At 41.3% G+C, this 22,300-nt stretch overlaps 1 protein-coding gene across 6 annotated transcripts in view; it reads right to left on the bottom strand.

The window, feature by feature from the left end:
- Positions 1–22,300, bottom strand: part of RBMS1 (RNA binding motif single stranded interacting protein 1) — a 147,706-nt gene that overhangs the window by 58,161 nt on the left and 67,245 nt on the right. For all 6 annotated transcript variants that reach the window (XM_074593650.1, XM_074593649.1, XM_074593655.1 and 3 more), the window contains exon 2: positions 8,367–8,542. In XM_074593650.1, coding sequence (XP_074449751.1) covers positions 8,367–8,542 — 176 coding nt within the window. The remainder of the gene's footprint in view (positions 1–8,366; positions 8,543–22,300) is intronic.

Here is a 22,300-nt window from a genome sequence, read left to right as displayed (position 1 = left end):
AAAAAAATTGAAAGGTTACAAAAAAAATAACTGGTCTTATAATGTGTCAACATCAGACGGCTCATTTTTTCATTTCAAGGAGTTAACATTACAGAAATCAGAGGTAAGCAGAACTAACCTTTAGCAAACAAAGTCAAGACTTCATGAGATTTCTATGAGTTACGTGAAACCACATGAGATATTAGACATTAGATAAAAGAATCTGTTTGCAAATACCGATCCTGCTTTCTATGCTGAATGGTATCCTGAGAAAAAGGGCAAGTTTAATGTAAGCACGCTGGGGCAGAAATCAACTTAGGCTCTAAGCTGATTCAATTCTGAAATGGTTTCTGACTGAGGAGTCTGCCTCAGCCGTCTCTAACAGAAGGGACAGGTTTTGGCATCTGCATCATGGAACCCACTATAGAGCCTGATTAGTACTCATTAACATATTCAGTAGTTCACCGAAATTAACCAATCCCCTTCAAAATGTTCTTGAATTACCGGTTATTTCGATGAATAACTGCGGTGCTACCACGTCCCATCTGAGACGGGCCCCTGCCATGGGGAAGCTCGGGAGGGGACCCTGATCAAAGGCATTCCACCAGCTGCCACAGGACATTTTTTTCCTATGGCTCGGGGATAGGGAACAAGGGTTCCATCCCCCTACAACAAATACCTGCAGACTTGCAAACACACAGATTTTACAGGCCCCACATTACCAAATCTGCTTTTCGTTTTCCAACGAGAGATCTTCGATGGCGGTTAACTTTTACCAATCTGTTTTCCTAGTGCTTCTTTTACTAGCAGCTGCAGCTGAAACATTCCTTCCACTCTCCTCTCCTCCCTCGCCCCCACTTCCTAAAGGAAATTCCATGGGATCACCTCTCCTCCGGCCCCACACTGCAACAAAAACTCTCGTCTCCTGGGGGAGATGGAGCTTGTGCAATCGCTGGGTCCCCACATCTGCGACCGCAGTGCAGACACTGAGCTCCTCAGTGCGTTTGTATTCGAATTGCTTGGTTTTTAAGAGGGTGTGCTGTGGGGAACGGCTGATTACTGTTAGGCTAAATGAAATACTGAGTTCAAAAAACATCAGTCTTTGCTTAATCACAAAATGGAAGGAGAAAATTAGAACTATATTTGTTTTAAAGTCAAGGCATCTCAAGAGACTGTCTGCATCCAGAGGATAGGACTGTAAAAGACAACTTTTTTCACTTTTTTCTCAATTACTATTTCCCCAAAAATACATACAGCTCCCTAATGACATTCTACAAGAAGGCATTATGGTACAAAAAAATACCCTGGAACTCCTCAGAGAGGATTTCAGCGTGGATTTCATTTGATCATTAATATAAAGCTGTCTGAATTTTATTTCTGTCTAATTAAAGTGCAAATATTGAAGGGAAGATAGAGAGTCTTCCTTCACGTCATGCCAGGCTAGACACTTCACAACATGACTGCTGAAGGCAGTTGCTAAAATACAAAGGAAATGACAATTTAAACCAAATGTCACATGTCCAGGCCAATCGCAATTCCCCCGGCACACCACACAAATGCCTCGCCACTGACTGCGGAAGCCAGGCCTGAACAAAAAGGAGCATTTCAGTCCTCATGTCAGGCCTACATCTCTCCAGTGCATCTGGCAAAAGGGACATATAAGGGACTGAATACTATGTCTTCTCAGCTGTAGAAATGGGATACTTGCTTTTGATAGCAACCTCTTAAAAGATCATCATAGAATCATAGAAGGGTTCAGGTTGGAAGGGCCCTTAAAGATCATCTACTTCCAACCCCCCTGTTGTCTCCCCCCCCGCCCACAGGGACACCTCCCACTAGACCAGGCTGCTCAAAGCCCCATCCAGCCTGGCCTTGAACACTTCCAGGGATGGGGCATCCACAATTTCTCTCGGCAACCTCTTCCAGTGCCTCACCACCCTCACAGTAAAGAATTTCTTCCTAATATCTCATCTAAATCTCCCCTCTTTCAGGTTAAAACTGGTACCCCTCATCCTATCACTACACTCCCTCATAGAGTCCCTCCCCAAACTTCCTGTAGGCCCCCTTTAGGTACTGGAAGGGGCTATAAGGTCTCCCTGGAGCCTTCTCTTCTCCAGGCTGAACAACCCCAACCCTCTCAGCCTGTCCTCACAGGCGAGGTGCTCCAGCCCTCTCATCATCTCCGTGGACCTCCTCTGGACCCACTCCAACAGGTCCATGTCCTTCTTATGTTGGGGGCCCCAGAGCTGGACGCAGTACTCAACTAAGACATCTGTATCTACCCAGCATATTGCAGCAGCACAGAAGCTAGCAGAGCTGGTTTACATACCATACTGGCATGCAAGTCCTCCTCTGGCAGTCTGCCTAGCTGAGAAACTGGGTGCATCGGCTGGGCAGAACACAAGTGAGATCATCTAAATCCCAGTCCCGAGGTTACTGCGAGTGTTTCTGTGCTGCAGTTGTACTGCGTTTCACACCAACGTGTGCCTGCACAGGCAACACAGCGCTGGCACAATCAGTTTTTACATCTAGAGAACATACCTTCACCATTCTTGGTGTTATGTTTGCTCTGAAGCGCAAAACCGGATTAAAGTGTACAGTTAAGGGAATTCTACTCCAGATTACACAAAACCCAAACCACGCCACAGTCCTTGAAGAAGGAATAAGGAAAAGATGATGCTGGTACCATTCAGCATTAAGCTAAACAGTACAAATCACATACTGCTCAGTTGCTAAAGTATCTACCTCCTCCTGCAACCAAACGACATGCTGTAAACCTGGTGTTATTTATTCAGAGATGTACACAATAATACTATTTAAAAAAATGCACACATAAGCGTCTAAAAGAACTAATTTGTAGAGGACTTCTTTCCACCTTAAAAAAAGTAAGAACAATAGATGCGCTCCTGCTCCAGTATAAGCAGTATTAATACTGATCTCAAAGGGAACAGTTTCAGAGACACTGATGCATCACACTTAATTATATGACACGAAATCATATTCCACATAATTATGAATGCAATATTTCACTGCAGCTGACAAGCCATGAAAGAAAAATGGAGAATAAGGGAGAAAGGAATGAAGAGAAAATACTTCAAAAAAAAGTTGGAGAAGTCTTCCATTCCGCTTTCCCTGACCCGCATCAGCTGTCTAAAGGGGTTGAATTCACGTGCTACGGACAATTCCTTAGACTGAACTGAGCAGCAGTCACTTGCCCAGACCATTCTGCCAAAAGAGGTAAACTCAAAAGACAACCGGACTATTTTCTTCAGTCCAGCCATGTCCTTTTTCTAATGAGCTATGCTGAGTACAATTAGCAGATGTCTTGCTCTTAACTGACCGCAGTGACGACAGTTCCCTGCTACAGTAAATGTTTGAGCTCTGGTTTGCCACTTCTCAGTCCTGAATGGATTTGAAGGAGATGGGAAATGGCAGCATGGGGAGATGTCACAATTACACAGCAAGCAAAGAACACGGAAACATTAATATGCTGGTGGATGTCACATGACTTAACAAAAATGTGTGTTTTATTAAGAGTAGGGAACTGAAACAACTTTTAGGTGCTCTTGCCCCAAAACAGGGAAACTTTAAGAGCATGCAACTAAGGAGAGTTCCCATGTTGTGCAAACAAAGCTGTAGAGCACGCCCGGCTCAAATGTTTTAAAACCACCGTTAGCCTGACATTAGCTTTAGCTATGCTTGTGTTCATGATGCTGAATATTTAGGAAGGAACCTTTAAAATACTGTCTCAAGAAGAAACGCAGCTTCCCAGCACACATAAGCAAAGGCAGCCGCTACAAGGTTCTGGTTGTGTGTTCTGACTATGCTGGTGCACAACAATGGTCTGTTGGGGTAATTATATCACTAACTTTGTTACCTTAAACCATCTGCTTTCCTAATTGTAATCCCATTAAAAACCTGCATTGCAACCTTATAGCAATAAGTTAAGGGGGGAGCCTTAAGTGAAACTGTCCAGACCAAAACCAGATTTTAGAAAAAAAAAAAAAAACCAACACACAGACCACAAACAGCTCAATACAAGCGACAGCCTGGAAGGGAGCACACCAAAGGGTGGGCTGGTGTGATGATTTATGCTGAACTGAATGGGGGAGACCCAGGTTAAGCCTCAAAGCTTGAAATCTCACCCTGGGACTGGGGATTGTCGGGAGGCTGAAGGGTCTTGCTGCATCATCCTCATTTAATGATGGAACGGCACAAACGGAGGTCTCCGAAGAAATTCTGCATTACACAGATGCCACGCTGCAGGCTAGTAAGTAAATCATAAGCGAGACAGTGGAAAGCACAGGGCTTTGGAACCATGTGGCTTGGGCATAAAGGTCATCCCCAGTGAAGCACAGCACTTAGTGAAAGTCTGGAAAGCACCTAGAGAACGTGTCAAAGCAAGTTACAAACTCCTCGCTGAATCTCCTAAGACACAGTCGCCTAAGTCCCTAATCACATAAGCAGTCTCAACAATTTCAGTGAATAACTGGAATTGATTTTATCTTGCATCTTCAGATCCAGATATTAAATAAGCTGCAAGAAGTGACTGTCTAACAGTCACTGAATAAAAAAGTACAATTAAAGCCTAAATAATGTATTCATAAGCAAAAACCCAACACAACAGCTGAAGGAGGCACATTAAGCAAGTATTGATAGCCACTCTCATGGAAGGGAGTACAATTAGGCACGGCTGAGGCAAGCACCACTCCAGCAACCCTGCAAAGCCAGGGTTTGCTCAGTACAGCAGAGCTCATGTAATGGCCCTACATGGTTTGGGAAAAGAAACTGCAGAGCTGAGTCAGGCAGAGAGGACGGCTGCAGGAATTGGTCTGAGTCTCGCAGACAGAGCTGAGGTCGGGCGGCTTCCCCAGACAATGCTCACTGGCTCCTTACTCTAATTTTTCCTTTCCTCTGCTTTTGTCCTTCTATTTAGCTGATTTGTCCTGTCTAGCCTCCCACGTAAAAGATAGCATCTGTGGGCCATTACCTACGCTTACATACCTGATGCAAAGCTCTTATGGCCAGCACTGACTCACGTGGTGTCCCCTCGACACTCGGGACTGGTTCTGGGTTGGCTGTTATGACATCCTTGCAATAAACATAATACCTACCTTATTCTTCCCCACAGTTCTGCCTCTGGCACAACTGATATGAAGAAATTTGTTTTCCCAATGCAGAACTGGAGTAGCAGGCTCGAGTTTGAATGAACTATTCAGAAGCGTGGCAGCTTCATTTCCCACACAAAAGCCAGTAATACTGTCTCAAAATAGCTGTACTGCCAGGTAAGCCTCCACAACAAAATTGTAATATGCTCTTTTCATCTTGGAAAAGAGCAGAAAGCTTCACCTAATAGAGCACTAGAAAGAGCCAAGCAGATGAAGGTGAAGAGCAGATTTGTAGAGACGTATATTGGCAAATTGCACTCTTGCCAGGAAAGTACTTTTCCACAAAACCGGTGAACATTTGCTAACTGTGTTCGTAAATACCACACAGCTGTGCTACAACAGGAAAGCAAGCCTGACGCTTCTATGATTTGATAAGAGGCTTCTCCAGTGATTCACCAAAAATAATTAATCAAAATAAAAACATGGCCAAAATTAGCAACACTAGCTGTTGTGAGCAAGAACTAAAGCAAACATATTGACTAAAGTAAATAAAAGTCACTGTATAACCAGACACACACACACAAGAACTCTGGAGATTCTTCTACCTTGTATTCTGAAGGATTATATTGAAAGCAATATTTCTCTACAATAACCATCACTGAAAATAACTCTTCAGTACAGTCCATGACGATCAAAGGGAAAATCTGTGCAGATGGGATGTTTCTGGCATTGGTAGTGACAATGACGTTTTTCAACCATTATTTCCTCAATGCACAGGTGTTTTTCTGTCTTGTCTAACAACAGCCAAAAGATATAAAACAAAACCCTTTTTCTGTACATCCACTGAAAACTGCTTATTGCCATCTAGCAAGACCATTTCTGCAACATGCAGAGCAGGCTTTCTATCCATCCTTAGCATCAAGGACTCCAGTGGACACACTCTTAGGACAGAAAGATCCACTCTACATGGGGAAAAGGAGCTAAAATTACTGTAAAGCTTCCAAGTAAAGTCATAGACATTTGGAAAGAGCTAATGAAAATACTTCAGAGATCTGGAGTAAACAGCAATTTCTTCATTCACTTCTATGTGTCCAAGATTTTATTCTCCATTTATTTTGTATTGTTTCAGCTTAAACAATGAACATAGCAGGTAAGCTTTCAAGAATATCCTGCCCTCTATGTCCTAGAAGTTTAGGCAGATCTGTAGGAAGAAACATTTTGCATATGAAACTTTCCATAGTCTATAAAAGTGGATTACTGAGCTTCTGTGAACAAGGAGAGAGTGTCGTCATTTCTACCTCACTGCAGCATCACATTAGTTGCTAAGGGGCAATGCTGGCAGAGAAGCCTAAGGCTCTTAATAGATTACCCAGATTTTTGAAAGATGTTCCAAGCCTAAAATTTCTGGACGTCTCACTTGGTTCCTCAGCAGAAATGGAGAATTTTGAGACAGGGCCTCCTTTCCTCTTAAGTAAGACATTTCGGAGAGAAATATCTCACAGGAAGAAATGCCATGGCCTTCCAAGTCTGCAAATTCACGTCAGAACTGATTTAATAACTTCATGGCTGCAGTTCTTGCCTTTTCTTTATTTGCAAAATTCATGCTGTTCCAACTACAATTATATATTAAAAGGCAGAAGCAACAGCAAAATCGGAATCTTCGACTTTCCAAGAGGAAAAGATATTTTTTCTAAGATGTTCATGCATCAATGACATCTAAGACTGCGCAAACCAAAACGCCTTCAGAAAGAGATTAAGGAGCTATAGTAACCACTGCACAAATAGTAGTTACTGGGTGGCTCCAATGCAAAACAACCTCACAACTCTGTCCTGACGTAACATGAGTGTGCAGGCCAAGATTTCTTCATCAGTTCAAAAGACAAAAATGAGAAGGCAAAAACCACTTCTGCAAGCCACGCATTTGCAACTAAAATTCAATTGAGAAGAGATCACTGTTGCATGGGAAGCTGTAAAAATGTTTAATTTATCAATGAATCTTTTCACAGATTGATAATATCTTCTCTTTTCTGTAAAACACATGGATTTCATTTGCTGTTGGAAAAATGACCAAATGGAAAAAAGTTTTCTTTAAAGACCTGAGAGTAAGTTATTTTTATTATAATAGTAAGATGACTGATATGTGACTACTATCCTGAAAATCCATGTTTTGGTTAAAAAAGAAGCGAAATAAAAATTCTACTCTACAAATTAGGTACTAGATTTTTTGCAATATTCAAAAACAAAGGCGCCTCATATAAGCTGGGATCCGAGACTTACAGGTTTTCCTAGCCATTTTGTTGTGTTGTGATCTTGGGCATGTATTTTGTGTACTCCTAGTTACTTATCTGCTAAATTGAACATAAAATTACTTTAAGAATATCAGAGTAGTGTTATATACAAATCTTAATGATTCTCCATTCATTTGAGATTCAGGTAGTATTAAAAATTTAGCTAGGTACTTTTGATTTCAAAATAATCCAGAAAGGGCACTATGAATTTTGGAAGAAAAAAGGAATTTTTAAAATTCAGTCATTTACGAAAGGTGATTTTAAAAGCAGTGTATAAATGACACAATTGCACAGTCTCTTGACATCTGACCCACATTTGAAAGTAACTAAAAGGCATGTGGTGCTGTAAAAATTAAAAAACAAAACCAAAAACTCACACAAGCAAAAGAAATCTCACGTTAACAACATTGCCTGAAAACCTTCTGCTAAGCCAGGCATACCCAGAACTCCAGCCACTAGAGAGGATTCTTACACAGATCGACTATTTCTAATCATAAATATAATTGTGCAGTAACGTACAGCCAACATAAATTAGCCTGAAACTAGGATAAGCATTCAAATGCACAATGTAATTTACAGTGATGAAGAAAATTACTTGAAGAGTTTATATCAACAGACTATCTTACTAGTGAACAGAGAAGACCCACTGTTGCAGGTTCTTAACAGCAAGTTTCACATTCAGGCGTTAATTGGCATTTATCTGTGATTTCAACAGCATCAGGCAGCAGTATGGGTGACCATGTTTTTTATTAAAGCAATGAATTGCTTCTGTTCACCACTGCATTTCAACTTTCTTTGCCTCTCCAAAGTGCCAAACACATTTCCTCCTTCTGATTGCCAGGGAAGTTGAAACTTGCCATCGTACTGCAGCACGAGGGTTTTTATTTATGAATCTGTTTTTCTTCCCTCACAATCCAAACACTCATTCTGTACACCTACTGTAAGCTTTTACGGTATGACATTATGATTTATATTTAAGCACAGTACTCACGGTTGGCATAATTTTACCAGGTCCTGATCAGTGGTGTTCGGAGGCAGTGCTCTGATGTAAAGGTTTGTTTTACTTAATTGATCCCATCCTGAGTTGCTGCTGCTACTACTGTTGTTATTACTGCTGGTGGTGCTGGGACTAGGAGGAGCCATTGGGTGGGCTGGTACAATGGACTGCTGCAAAGGAAAAAGCACGTTAGAGGAAACTATAGATAGCAATCACAGCACGCACATTAGATCAGTCTACAGTAGCCTGTTTAACCATTTGGAGCACTGTGTTAAATCTGTACTTAATTACTCATGTATTTTAAATACACCTGCTTTCACACCGCGTTTGGGACAGGATTCATGGGCACATTCCAATATACCCAACCACCATCCGAAGCACGCGCAATGCATGACACAGGCTCAAAGTATATATAACCCCTGCTAAATATTACTCATAGGATTTTATTCCTCTTCATTGTAGCATCTGATGTGAAAATGAAATAAGAGATATCGTTCCTCTAGGTTCCAGCAGGTATACGCTAAGTTTACATCACTATGACTATTTCATATCATAAATGAGTTATTGTGGCAGACATGAAGACTATCCTACTTCCTTAATCTATTCAGAAATATCAAAATAATTAGAAGACTCTTTTGTATCTCTTCTGGCTTTTAGTACTTCACAAAATCCTGCTATTGGGTTTTTTTTTTAAAGACACAGAGAGAGCAAAGACAGCTTAAGGACCAGACTTTAAATTAATTGTGTGCCTTGGCAGAACTTTCGTACTACCACTGATCTCAGTATTTGTGGATTATTTCAAGAGTCAAGGAAAAGATTCTGCATAATGGCAAAAAAGCCAAGTTTCATAAGGAGATGAGCACTTCTACCTAGTCCTCAAGGTACCTAATCCTATTGCTCTTGAAATCAGGCCCCTTCAGAACGTAAAACGTCCTAGAGAAAATGTGCAGTAGAGCAGTCTGAATCGTTTGTATTAACAGCAGCATATGGCAGGACACTGTACATTATGAATAGGTCTGTGATGTTGTAAGAGAGGAATACTTTAACAAATGTACTAGAGAACTAAGGTTGCCAGTAAAAGTCTTGTTTTCACTGACAAAAAGAATTGGCCACATGCAGGCCCCTTTCTGCAAAAAGCTCGAGAAGCTCATAGTGAAGAGCCGCCCTGTGAACTGCAGAGGAAAGCCACAGTAGGGGGAAAAAAAAAAAAAAAATACAGTGGAATATAAAGTGAGATGTCAGTGTAGACTCACTCGTTCCCGCCCCGGTGCCGCCCTCTTCTTTGGACAACAAATAGTTGCGTAGCCACAGCCCGAACCAAAAAAATTATCTTCCCTGATCTGGTTCACCACATGTGGGTTTGTGCTACGCAAAAGCTTTGGCTGTCACAAGGCAGGGAACAGGAGCGTGTAGGCAGAGAGGAGGGGATTATGGTTTACCTCGGTTTAAAGCACCCATGAAACTACAGCCTTAATACACAAGAAAAGTGAAACTATTTTGGAGATAACCTCGGGAAATTGGAATGAAATTGTGAGTGGGAGAATAAGACATGCCTTTGTATTTTATCAGATACTTCATGATAATTATATGTTTCTTTTTTGTGTTTCCCTAGGAAGGTTTTGAAATCTTCCAATTCGGCCTATTGCAAAGTTTATTACGCGGCAATAATAGCCTGAAACAGCAGACTGCAACACTCGCTATAAAATCAGCATTGATATGTAGAAACATCGGTCTTGCCCAATTTAATTGAACTGAAAATTTCCAAAAAGAATGAAATATATTCCTGATCGTTTAACATTTCAAGCTGAATATCAATATTTCATTGCCATAGGGTTGGAGCGTTTTTTGTTTGTTTTTAAATAAAGATTTTCAGAAACATCAAATGTCTTCCAGAAGATTTATACTTGGAGTTGAAGTGCTGATCTAGAATTTCTTCCAGGCATGATTTCAAATGGGAAAAAGATTAAACCCTCCCTCCAAGTTTGTAATGGAAACATTGACGGATTTTAACTATAGCAGCGCAAGTTGGGCTGTCAGACTGTTCTGCTTCCAGTAAAGCCAGGCAATTATTTTTAGGGTTACAAGCAATGCAGAATGACAGAGCAACTAGTTTCAAAACATTTTCATAACAAACCGAACAAACTTAGTCTGGCACGGTGCTTCACTTTTCTTCAAAAAGCCTTCAGTGGAGTTCTGAAAACGCACACAGGGATCAAACGCGCAACTGCTCCGTTCAAGGTTTCAAAACACGCATTTCCCTCGTGCACGCATGTACAACTGCCATAAAAGTCAACATACACGTACCAGTCTCCATCTGGTAACTGCTATTGGAAACTAAAAACCTCTATTGCTTTTCAGTATCTTTGGTTAGTTTTGCTTTTACTTCTTACAACGTTTTTCCCCTTAAAATCTTTGTTTTTCTACATGATGAAGAACTGGAGTTTTGTAAAATCTTGTCACCAGCTGGCCAAAGGCAGGAGAGGAAAACGCGCGTGTGTGTGTGTGTGGAGAGAGCAGGAGTCCTGACTCTGTCTTCCAGTAAAACATAAACACTTCACTCTGAGAAATTTAAACTTTTATTTAAACATGAAGATGCTCTAGTGCTAGTGGTCACATACAAGTATGATGGGAATGTAAATGTGATTACAAGTTGTCTTCCTAAGTTTACAGACAGAAGGTTTTTCACTGCTTCCACATACCTTTACCAGCCTTAAAGGCTTTACAAAAGGCAGATGCTGGGCACGCTGCAGCTCTCAAACCCCGCAACCCAGTGACATCTTACAGCCATACGACCTAAGACACAATTTTTACATTAGAACTTAATTCTCAAATCTGAATCACTCTTTCCGCTCTGTTCCTCATCAACAGCTACTTGTAGAAACTAAATGAGAGAGGGCCCTCTTTTGTTCTAAAGGGCTTTCCTTCCCCCGTCTGTGCTGGGGCAGGCGGCGGGGCAGAGCCTCCCACGCTGACAGCGCAGGCCAAGGGAAGAGCTGTTCTGCTGGCGTAGTTGCATCACCTCCCCAAACGACATCAGCTAAGCCGATAAAAGTTCCCTTCTGCCGGCACAGCTGCATCCACACCTGGGGTTTTGCCAACGTATCAATGTCAGCAAGGATGTATGACTTTTTTTCCACACCCCTGGCTGATAGAGCACTCGCGGGCAAGACATTCTGCAGCGGAGACCTGGCCAGAGTGTGGGATTGTTTGTTTAGAAGCAGCTTTCACAGATATTAACTGAAAGCTTTTTATAAAAGCTGAAATTGATTTTGAAAAGTTTTGTTTTACAAACTGTAGTCTCTGCTGCAAATTCACATCAAAAGCTGTTCCTAAGATTTTATCATATGGACTTCACAACGGTTTGCAATAATATAACATACATAAAAACCCATTCATTAGTTTTTCTTTTCAATCACTGCACCTTAAATTAAAACACCGAACACAAGTAGAGGAGCAATAAATCTAAGTAACAGACTATTATTTCTTGTGACAATATTCCTGTTCACAAGAAATAACATTTTCACACTGGTTTGCCATTTCCTCCTTAGTCTTCACTCCCAAAGGTAATTAGCGATCATTCTTTCCCCACAGCAGTTTCCTCCCTGTCATCTTCAACAAACATCTAAGCAACAAAGGCCAGTGACAGAATAATCATCCTATACACTGTATGATCACCCCGTCCCACCCTGGAGCCAGCTGTGAGGAACTCCCAACTGGCCTGATCTCAGAGCGACCTTCCCCTCCAGCCCTCCACAACCCAACCGCAGCAGTGGGAAAACCACAGGTACTTGTTAGGAAAAGGAAAAGCTCGGTGACAGAACAGTCCCAGCGGAGTGCCTTAATCCAAGGAAAAACTGCCTGCCTGTGTTTTCTTCTCAATATGAAGCCCAACCGGGAATAATCACAAGTATTGAAAAACAACTGGAGAACGTACTCATCTTTATGTGAACCATTCCTGTCTTTCTTGCAAACCACCCTATGCTTACGGACTGGAAATGAGTCAGAGCACGATTTCGCCTGCCAAGGAGGAGAAGGATCTCTTCGCTGTCAACAGGAAAAAACCACACACAAAAAAAAAACACCCAACCAAAACAAAACGGAACAACCCTAAGAAATTCCGTTGACCTAGGAGTTGAGAGATACCAATCCTTGCTGCCTTCAGACTACAAAAGTCCAAGGAAACTCCAACAAGCAGAAGATAATGTGGATATCCGCTGTCCAAAACAGAGTGCAACTATTCAATAGTGATCCATTTAAGTCTCTAACTTTGTGTTATAAAAGCATGTCTATGTCTATGAAGTTATATAACACGCTAGCATTTAATTATGAGTTCCTTCTCAGCTAAAATTCCTGGTGGGAAAATACCGTGACTTAACAACAGAGTTAGTTCTCACACATCTACTCTAAACTCAAACCATAAATTACAGCATCCATTAACTATCTGATTTAGCCTGAACTGCTGCTTGGATCATGGCATAATTTCAAAATCTTGTCACTGGTGTTTGCCTGGCTTTGTTCAGGTGACGAAGCTCCAAGTACCTGCTTACCCTGCCTGACTTTGCCTGATCTCCCTGATTTCACTAAACAGCACCTTCAGTAACTGGCACCGATATTAAAATCGCCACACATTTTTGTGGATGTGTGCAACAGAGATAAAAAGCATTAAGTTACATTAATCTGGAAAATTTCTGGATTAAATTGGGGGTTGATTTTTTATTTATTTATTAATCTACTTAACACAGAGCTTTACACGCACAAGGAAAGCAAGGACTCAGGAAAATGGAAGATGCCACATCTAGTGAAGCAGGACACTGCCACACTTAGTGAACAACTTAGGAAACTGGAGGTTGTTTGGAATAAAATCACGTCCCGAACAGAAAGAACGCCAAATGTTTAACAGAAATGGCTGCTCACTGATGAAGACAGTTGCTTTATCACCTTCCTTTACTTAAGGAAACATTAAACCTTGATCACTTAGTCTAAGCCTGCAAGCTGATGGCTGTAGTGGAGATGCCATTTTGAGTGTCCTCACTATTCTGTTTCATGGTTTCCATCATCACGTCTGAAATGTTACAGCAAGCAAAACTGGATTTCTGGAGGCCTCTCCAAGTCCAATTCTCAGTGGACATGAGTCAACCAGTACAAAGAGAAAGATCTGCTGCTGCTGTATTCACGTCTCCTGCCTTAGGGTAGGTTCTCCGACTGTTGCTCTTCAGTCTGTCAGCACTTGTCACAGGAAGATTCAGCAAGTCGGCTGCTTTCTAAGCATTTTCAGGATGACACCAGTATGAAATGCAGAGAGCATCTCAGAAGCTGGGTCCTCCAGACTCCTGTTGAAAATCTCCTTTCCTCCTTTAAACCACTGACCTTACCTTCTCTTTGCACAGATAACGAACGTGGTCTCACAGTGACACTGTGAGAGTCACCAGGACTATTCCAGCAAGGGCTGGTTTACTGCACAAGGCTGAGACCATGGATATCGTGCCTCATGATCACACAGAGCTCTCTGCACACCCAGGATCCAAACCTATTCCATCTTCCTTTAACCAGGGAAGATGGGTGCTGGTGCTCCAGCCACATGGAGCAGAAACAAATAGGTGCTGGGAAAAGGCAGGACCCCGTGGGTGGAGGCTGGCATCAAGCAGAGACTCTCCCTGTTACAACATATCACAGACAGCCTAGGAGCACCTGGAGAGCCAGCCCTGGGTTTCTCCCAAAAAGCTCCCTAAACCTTCCATATCTTGGCATGGAAGAACTATGCCCAAAACACTACAGCTGGCATTACGATAATGACGGACTACAATAAACAGGTTGAAAATCAAGTACAAAAAAAAAAAAAAAAACACACAACAAACCAACAAAAAAAACAAACACCAAAACCCAAACCAAAACCACCACCAACAAAAAAAAGTCACATTGAAGGGCGGGGGGGGCGGGGGGCGGAAAAAGCACCCCTCAGCTTTAATATTATTCCTTAATACAAGTTTTAAGAGGAGCTTTGCAAGATGAAAATAGAGGGTTATGCCCTTTTTCTTGCCTGTATGTTATCCTATGAAAACCATTTTTCTAAATACAGATGACAGTCTTCTCCATACTAAAAGGAAACAAAAAAACATAGATGGATATCATCACACATCTATGACAGTAAAAAAAGGAAAGTTATTTCTACTTCTACTTTTTTAAAAAATTAATATTGTCTTTATTCTCAAGTCCATTGTGTTTTAACAAATTTGAACCATCTTGACAGTAAGAATGAGAAAATTTTCCATCAGAATCCAGAAAGCAGCCAACACACCTTTTTTCTGAGCCATTTAAGAAGCCCTTCCTTGACATACAGAAATGCATGCGTGAGGAGGTGCTTTTCCCAGCTTCCTTTTGAAAAGATCTTCATGGAGAACGGTTCCATCAGCAGCAAAACAAGACAAAGTCCGGCATAAACAAACCCTTAGTCACAGCTCAAATGCTCCTAATCATTTCACCCCTAGACTATTCTGCTTATAACCCAAGCTCTCTCCCTGCTGACAGCTATTTTGCTTCCCTTTCCTCAGGATGGTGAAAGGACAAAACCACCCTTCACAGGAACATAACTGGACTAAATTTGTTCTCACCAGAAAGCAACGATTACTAACAGTAAGCACAGAAGTAAACCATTCCAGCTTGTTACAAAATGTCACATTCCCATATTTTTTACAGAAGATGGAACCAATAGTATTTAAATTATACATATTAAAGCTTAATGCAACAGCAATCTGCTGCTAGTTATAAAACAAAGCTCCAAATCTACGTATTCCCTTTGCATGAAGAAACTTGGAAAAGTGGGAGCATCATCCTAGCCAGTGTATGACAAAACCCACGCTGATGCTACTGAACAGGTTTTTTTCTTCAAGAACAGGGGTTTTTTCATTATTATTGATAAAAAAAAAATCCATCTCAGAGACGACAGGAGAGGTTGTACCAACAGAGCAAACAATGGATGCAGGAAGCTCCTCCTGGTTCAAGCAGCTCATCTAAAGTCTCCGTGAAAATGAAAAACCTTCAAAGCTCCCTGGAGTTCACCTACTCCACTGACTCCATCCCCTGTCAGGGATTTTTTAAGTGGTCCACTGACTGACTCCCCCAGTCCAGAGACAAATGAAAGGTGCTGGATACATGAAGCTAGCCACAGCACAGCACAAAAGGTATCACAAAGAAGAGAAATGGAAGAGCTGAACTGGGCTACGTCCCTGTTCCCTTGCAGAAGCTATCAACCCTCCTCTCTTCTGCTTGCTCACCATGAATCACAGCATCCTCTTCCCTCTCAGTTTTATACCTGGATTCCCTGAACAATCCTCTGAAACAATACATTGACACCATGTCCTAGCCATGACAAAATTATAGACTCACCTAAAGCAAAATATTTCAGTTCTAGTTTCCGAAATTTGAACAGGCTGCAGCAATCCAACAGCTAGTCTATGTTAAAACAATATAAAAAGAAAGTCAAGATGTTGAAGTAACTGAAGAAAGAGAGCTTGGTACTGAGATCTACTGGACAAAAAAAAAAAAAAATGTTTGTGTGGTTAGCCCTTCATTGAGCAATAGACACAAAAGAATTCACTGCCAACTTCCTTCTTGACTCTAGTAAATATGCAGACCTTTTTCCTTCAGTGAAACCAGCCAAGGCTTTTGCTCAGGATCCAGAGAGAAAATGGTACTGAATCCCTAGGCTGTGTTAAAAAGTTTTTGTTCCAGCCTGAGGATTCAAGTTGCAATTAGAAGAAAACACATTGCTTTTCAGAGAGGCTTAACTCACTTACTAATGGGTTTTGCACGTCTCTGAAAGGTAGCAAGTCCAGCACATGACACTGAATACAAATAAGAAAAATAATCCCTCCCTTGCATTACACATCTGTTGGTACATGTTAACAGCAGGGTATAAAATCTTAGTGTTCTCCACAAGAGCAAACATCCAAGGTATCGTTGGTAAGAGAAATGCTTCAACTGAAATGTCAATTAACTTAGAAACTCCCATGTCATGCAGTAGATATGGCTAGAGCAGGGATGGTCACATCAGAGCTGGCAAATCACATACAGCTCACAAGCGCTCAGTGCCAGCTCAGAAGACAGTACTTCCAGACACTAACTCAAACATGACTCAATAAGCCTTTTTTGTCTCAGGTCGTGTGATGGAAGAGGGGGCCACAGCGGGTCATATGCCAGCAGGAAGGTCCTACATAGCGTCATGGGACACATTTTCAGTGGAGTCTATGAAATGCCAGCAATAAGCACATGGAGGGTTTCTTAGAGCAAAAGCAGCAGCTACGAGGTTTAAGGGGAAAAGCGCAGAAACGTAGCATTTGCAAATGCTGACAGATCACTCTTTTGGTGCGCACAGTGTTAAGAGGTTCAGAGATCCCTAAACTAGAAGGTCACTGTGGTCCCTTCTCTCTACATATACAACTGTGCTTAAGCATTCATTAAATGGGAAACTCCTACTCCTACTCACTACCACCATTTTAAAACTCTCCAGGTGTCAGCCCAAAACAGATTAAAAAAAAAAATCAAAGAAAAGAGTAAGTATTTATGTAATTGTTGTACTTCATGAAAGTTATCGAATTCCCAGGACATGGAAAAAAAGGTCCAGCCAAACTGCAGCTGGCACATATGGAAATACCATAAATAGTTTCACTTTTCTGTCAGCCATCAATGCCTTGCAATTTTTATTTTATTTTTTTTTAATTATTATTTTTAAAAGGGAAGAGGAAGACCCAGGGAATTTCACAGTCAGCCAAACTTCAATTCCCGGAAATATTCTGGAACAAATTATTGAACAATCAGCTTACAAGAATCTAGAAGATAACAAAATGACCGAAAAAGCAGACAGAACAGATCGGTCAAAAACAGATCACATCAAAACAATCAAATTTTCTTCACTGCCAGTGCAACCAGCTTAGTGGATAAGGCAGAATCAGTAAATATCAGTATGTCGGAGATCTTGACAGAGACTTCTGACACCATCCCACGGTGATATTTTCATCAGCAAAATAAGGAAATATTGCTAGATCAGCACTTCCCTTTCTAAGGCACTCTGCGGCAGAAAGCAAGGTGTGGACTGGAGTGGAGCACAAGCTCATAAACTCATTAACATCTCAGCGTGCACTGAAATGGGGGGGAGGGAGCAGAGCAAAAGGCACACTGAAAAGCATCATTGATCCTATCGCTTCCCCCCAGCCCTCAAATTCATGGCGCTTCTGAACCTCTTTGGTTTTAACCACTGCTTAAGTGAAGTTACCCTAAACAAGGCTGAAGATCAGAAGGTGCACTAATACCTCAAAGCAGAAAACATCGCTCTGATTATGACAATACGAAGTTCCTACCTTTTTTTCTTTTTTTGAGAGAAAAATTAAAAACAACCATACATTTCCCATAATGTAAAGGAAAAATAGCAATTTCTTCTTATTCACAGAATCTGGAAACAAGTGTACTGAGATCTGAAAATCAGTAACACGTATTATCCTCTTACTGCACTTACAGTGTAATAGGAAGAAGTAACATACCAAAAGCAGCACCACCAGGTGTGACTTAAATGTATGGAAAACGAGAGACCTGGATTTATCCTGGGTATTTTTTGGCTCCCTTGTAGGAAAGTAAGAGACAGCAGGTAACCCTTTCTCTAAGTGAGTCCTGCAAAACTAAGCTCTGGCAGTGAGACTTTCCTGTGTCACACAAGGCAGTTACTTCTCTTCAGAGGACAGGCTCTTCTATCAGAAGAATGCAGATTTTCAGCTCAACTGCTATTTTGTTCACCTTTTTTGCCATTACCTGTTATGAACGTTTACCTCCAGTGTCAACAAATGGGGCCACAGACCATATTCAACGTGACTGAAAACTTACTGTTTTCAAGTACTTCTATGATATGTTAAAATGCATATTCTTATGGGTTTAGGTAATTAAGTTTTTAATGTCATAAAGTAGTAAATATACAAGATCCATGAGGCCATCCTCTTTTTTTAACAATTATGGATGCCATCCAGCGTTGCATTTTGGTGGTTAGACCAGCTAAGTCTATATATCTCATAAATCTGCTGTTATGAGTCTAAGTACCATGTTAAAAAATAACGTAGTACAGACATGTAGATACTCACCTTGGCTTATTCAAAGAACTGCTTCAATATCTGTACTAGAAAGACTGTCAGTCCAGTAAAAAAAAAAAAAGTATGTTTGGCCAATCTTCGGTTCTTTAAAGTAATAGAGAAGGAAGTGTTTTCTTTTGAGAAGTTAAAAACTCTGCAGAAACGTTTCTGAAGTGTTATTTACTGTTCTCCCATATTGTATTAGGTTTAAGATTTCTGATAAGCTCTTCCAAGTATTGTCTCTTACTTTAAAAGTGTCACAGGCTTCATGAAGGACATAGGAGGATTCTGCCATTTTTTATTTCATCTTTTTTTTCCAATAGCGTTTCTTTTTAATTTTTGTTATTATTTTCCAAACTCTTGGTTTTTCCCCCAAAACTACAATTTAATCATTCTGCTCATCTGGCTATCCTATCTACCCTCCCTTCATAGACGGCAATTATAGGATAGAAACGGCACCGCATTGAAGATGCATGTCAAAAGAAGCATCTGCTTTTTTGGCAAACTCCACACTGTTGGTGGCATTGGAACTACTGCTATACTGTTTGTCACAGGGTTAGACCACAGATGGCTCTTTTGGCTGACATGGGATCCGCTATGTCATTTTCTGTTTATTGAAGTTAAAAAATAAATTGAAGAACTTGTGCCCAACCATGTATGAGGGAGTCAATTCCTATCAAAATCCCTTTGTCTACGATAGCTGGTTCCATATGGGCAGTATACTACTACACCCAGCACAGTGGCAGCATTGTCACTGTTCATCCCTCTATTCTATGTTAAAGAAGAGAATATACGTTCTTTTTGGCAAGGCCAGCTTTCTGTTACACCAGTATTTAATAGGTATCCCAGTGCCACATACCCCAGCCTATTCCTGCTTCTCCTGCTGCGTTCTTTGACAGCGTGGATGGGATAGTGCTGGCAGCTGGCTCCAGCCCTTTCTTTGACATTCCTAAATCTTAATCTTTCTCTTGACAGACTATACCCACTTCACTGCAAGCCAGCACCTCCAGCTGAAGGAAAGGTGGCATGTCAGGAAAAAAAAAAAAACAAAAAAAAACACACACTGTAGAAGAAGAAGCCAGTTTTGTAAGACTTCATCACCAAGACTGAATCTGGATGACCCATAAACAGGCTCTTTTGCCTGCACAATTTACACTTTACTGAAGTAGACATCAGTTTCGATATTTTATCTTCCTACTCGGTTTGCAAATGTTTTTCCTCTTCTAATTGTCTAATGCATGTCTGTGTCTCTGTGTTTCTGTGCCTACCTACTGCAGAGGTATCGGCAAAGAACAAGCCACTGTAGACGTGCTGCACAAGTACAACCCAAAGGCTACTGTAACACCGATACCAAGAAGGTGCAATTCTGTTGCTCAGCAGTTTGTGATGTGCCTATGCCAAGTTACAGTTAAACTGACTTCAGTGAGAATGGCAGCACGTTACATCACTTTCCGTGGGAATGAATGACTCCTCCAGGAGCTGGACAACAGGAAAACATACTCCGAGCATCATTGCCCTTCCTAGTTACTCCACTGCAAGTATTTCCATAGTCCTTTACAGTATTTGCCATAGAAGTGAGGTCAGCATGATCTGTGCTGGGCTGAAAGTTCCTTTCATCTTTTTGTTACTCACTTCCGAAATTTCAAGAAGTGCCCTTGTGGTTCTTATGTTCTGCAACATGACAAAATGCAGCAGATACAATTCAATATAATCAACACATTGGAAAAGGACATACTTAACGTTGCTGATAAAGTATTAAAGCAAGTCTCAGGTATAACTAGGAAAGCACATACCTAATTCAAGAAACACCAATGGTGCAGATTAAATACAACTTCGGTATTTCATACCGCACTGCCTTCTATGCACTGCAGTCATGTAAAAGGGAGGCATAAGATACTTTTACAACTATTCCAGTGCAGATTGAAGTGACTAGCAACTAAATTTCAGCAGAAATGGAACTAAGTTTGTGCTAAATTTGTCATGGTATTTTGACATTCAAGGAGTCCATGGTTGAGACCATGTTGCTGAAAGTGGCACATGTATATATGCCACTACATACATATATATACACATACGCACACATATATGGTCTGACACTAAATGTGCAATTCTTTATGGCAGGGTGACCACACCTCCATAAATGTGATTTTCCCCTGTGCAAAACCACCAAACTGAACACAAGCAGACACATATTATTGAATTAGCAATGTAGCCATTTTTAGAACAAGAGCGAGATCGGTAGCGACTTTTAAAATCATCAGACTCATTATGTAAGGAGTTGTCGGTTTTCTGCACTCACATGCATCGGCCTAGTTCCACTCTCACCCGGTGGTTCTGCATTCACTTACACAAGCTGAAAATCTGTCCAAGAGTTTTATACGTTTCAACATTGTATAAAACTGACAGATCAGAAGACACAAGTGTGTAATGTTGGCAAAACTTTCCAACATAGGGCTTTTCTATAGAGTACCAGAGAGCAAACTCTGCTTGGTTTGCACGCTGCAACACGTACGCCAATTTCCTTTAGATTTTAACGAGACCGGGTGTAGCACATACAAGACTGCAAATGAAATTCCCAAAGTCTTCTAAGTGACTCTTGAGACTCCACATGGCTTCCTAAAACAAAACTTAGAATCTCATTAGAAAAGAACTGGAGTTGGAGTTCGTTGCTTTTAAAACGCTTGCCCCTTGCATGGCTCATGGTTTCCCGCTGGGGAGGGAAATCCATGCAAACTCCATGCAAAGCTCGGGGCGGGCACCTGGCTGCACTGCCCGCAGCGGGGGTGTGACACGGCAGTCGTGTGTGACACAGCAGTCGCACTTACCAACAATTTTCAGTAATGCAACTGAACTAACAACTCCAGGACGGACAAGCTGTTAGTTGTATTCTCACGGAAGGCGATGAAAACCTCAAGGCTTTAAGTATGCTTTATATCCAGCAAAAGTGATCTAAAGCACGAGCTGAGAAAGAGCTGTGTGCAGGAAGACTTGACCTCAGTGTCAAGGACAACTGTCTCTAAATTTCTGGGGCCAGTGGATACCAGTCAACTTTGGACATTTCTCAATGATCTTGCACTGTTACGCAGCTACATTGAAGCCCATCCCATCAAACCTTTTTGGCCAAACATTCGCTACAGCATAAATGCCACAAAAGGTCCATTTTCTGCAGCTGGATGACATAATACACAGTCACACAGAGGATAGCCTCTGCCCTTCAGGAAAAAAGGAGGAGTGGTCCGTCGTGCCCAGAATGGTTTGCACAACTTTCTCCTACGTAGCACATGGAGATTTACCCGCGCACGGGCACCACAGAACAAGTTACAAGCAGTTCAGCATGATAAAAGCAGCTGTGTTTAACTCCTGGTAAAGACAGAAACAACAACAGCTCATCCGGCTGATGAACAGTTCGGACAGATACCAAACACGGCTTACCCCGCGGCTGCTGTTGCTACAGAAAATGCTGCTAAGATGGTACAGACAACTTAAGATGGCCCCAGCTGATCAGGAAACACAAGCAGCAGCAGATGTAGCTTGATGAGCAGCGAGAAACTATGAACGTTTCTCTGATTTGTTATCATCATCCTGCCCCTCTGCCCTTAAAAAGCATGTGTGTGAGCATACACATATAAAACTGTTATATCTATGTTTCTTTAGATTTGTGTATCCTATCTACTCAAATCTTGAGCTAAACTACAGGTCACTTGAACACTGGGGAATAAGACACTTTCTACTTTTTCCTTCCACAAGCTTTTGTTGATCTGCTTTCTTGAAACTATGGGCTATGAGAAGTACAGGAAAACATTGACATTTGGACCATTT

Source organism: Larus michahellis, chromosome 7, assembly GCF_964199755.1.
Source record: "Larus michahellis chromosome 7, bLarMic1.1, whole genome shotgun sequence".
NCBI classification, from domain to species: domain Eukaryota; kingdom Metazoa; phylum Chordata; class Aves; order Charadriiformes; family Laridae; genus Larus; species Larus michahellis.
This window is presented reverse-complemented; position numbering and strand designations above follow the sequence as displayed.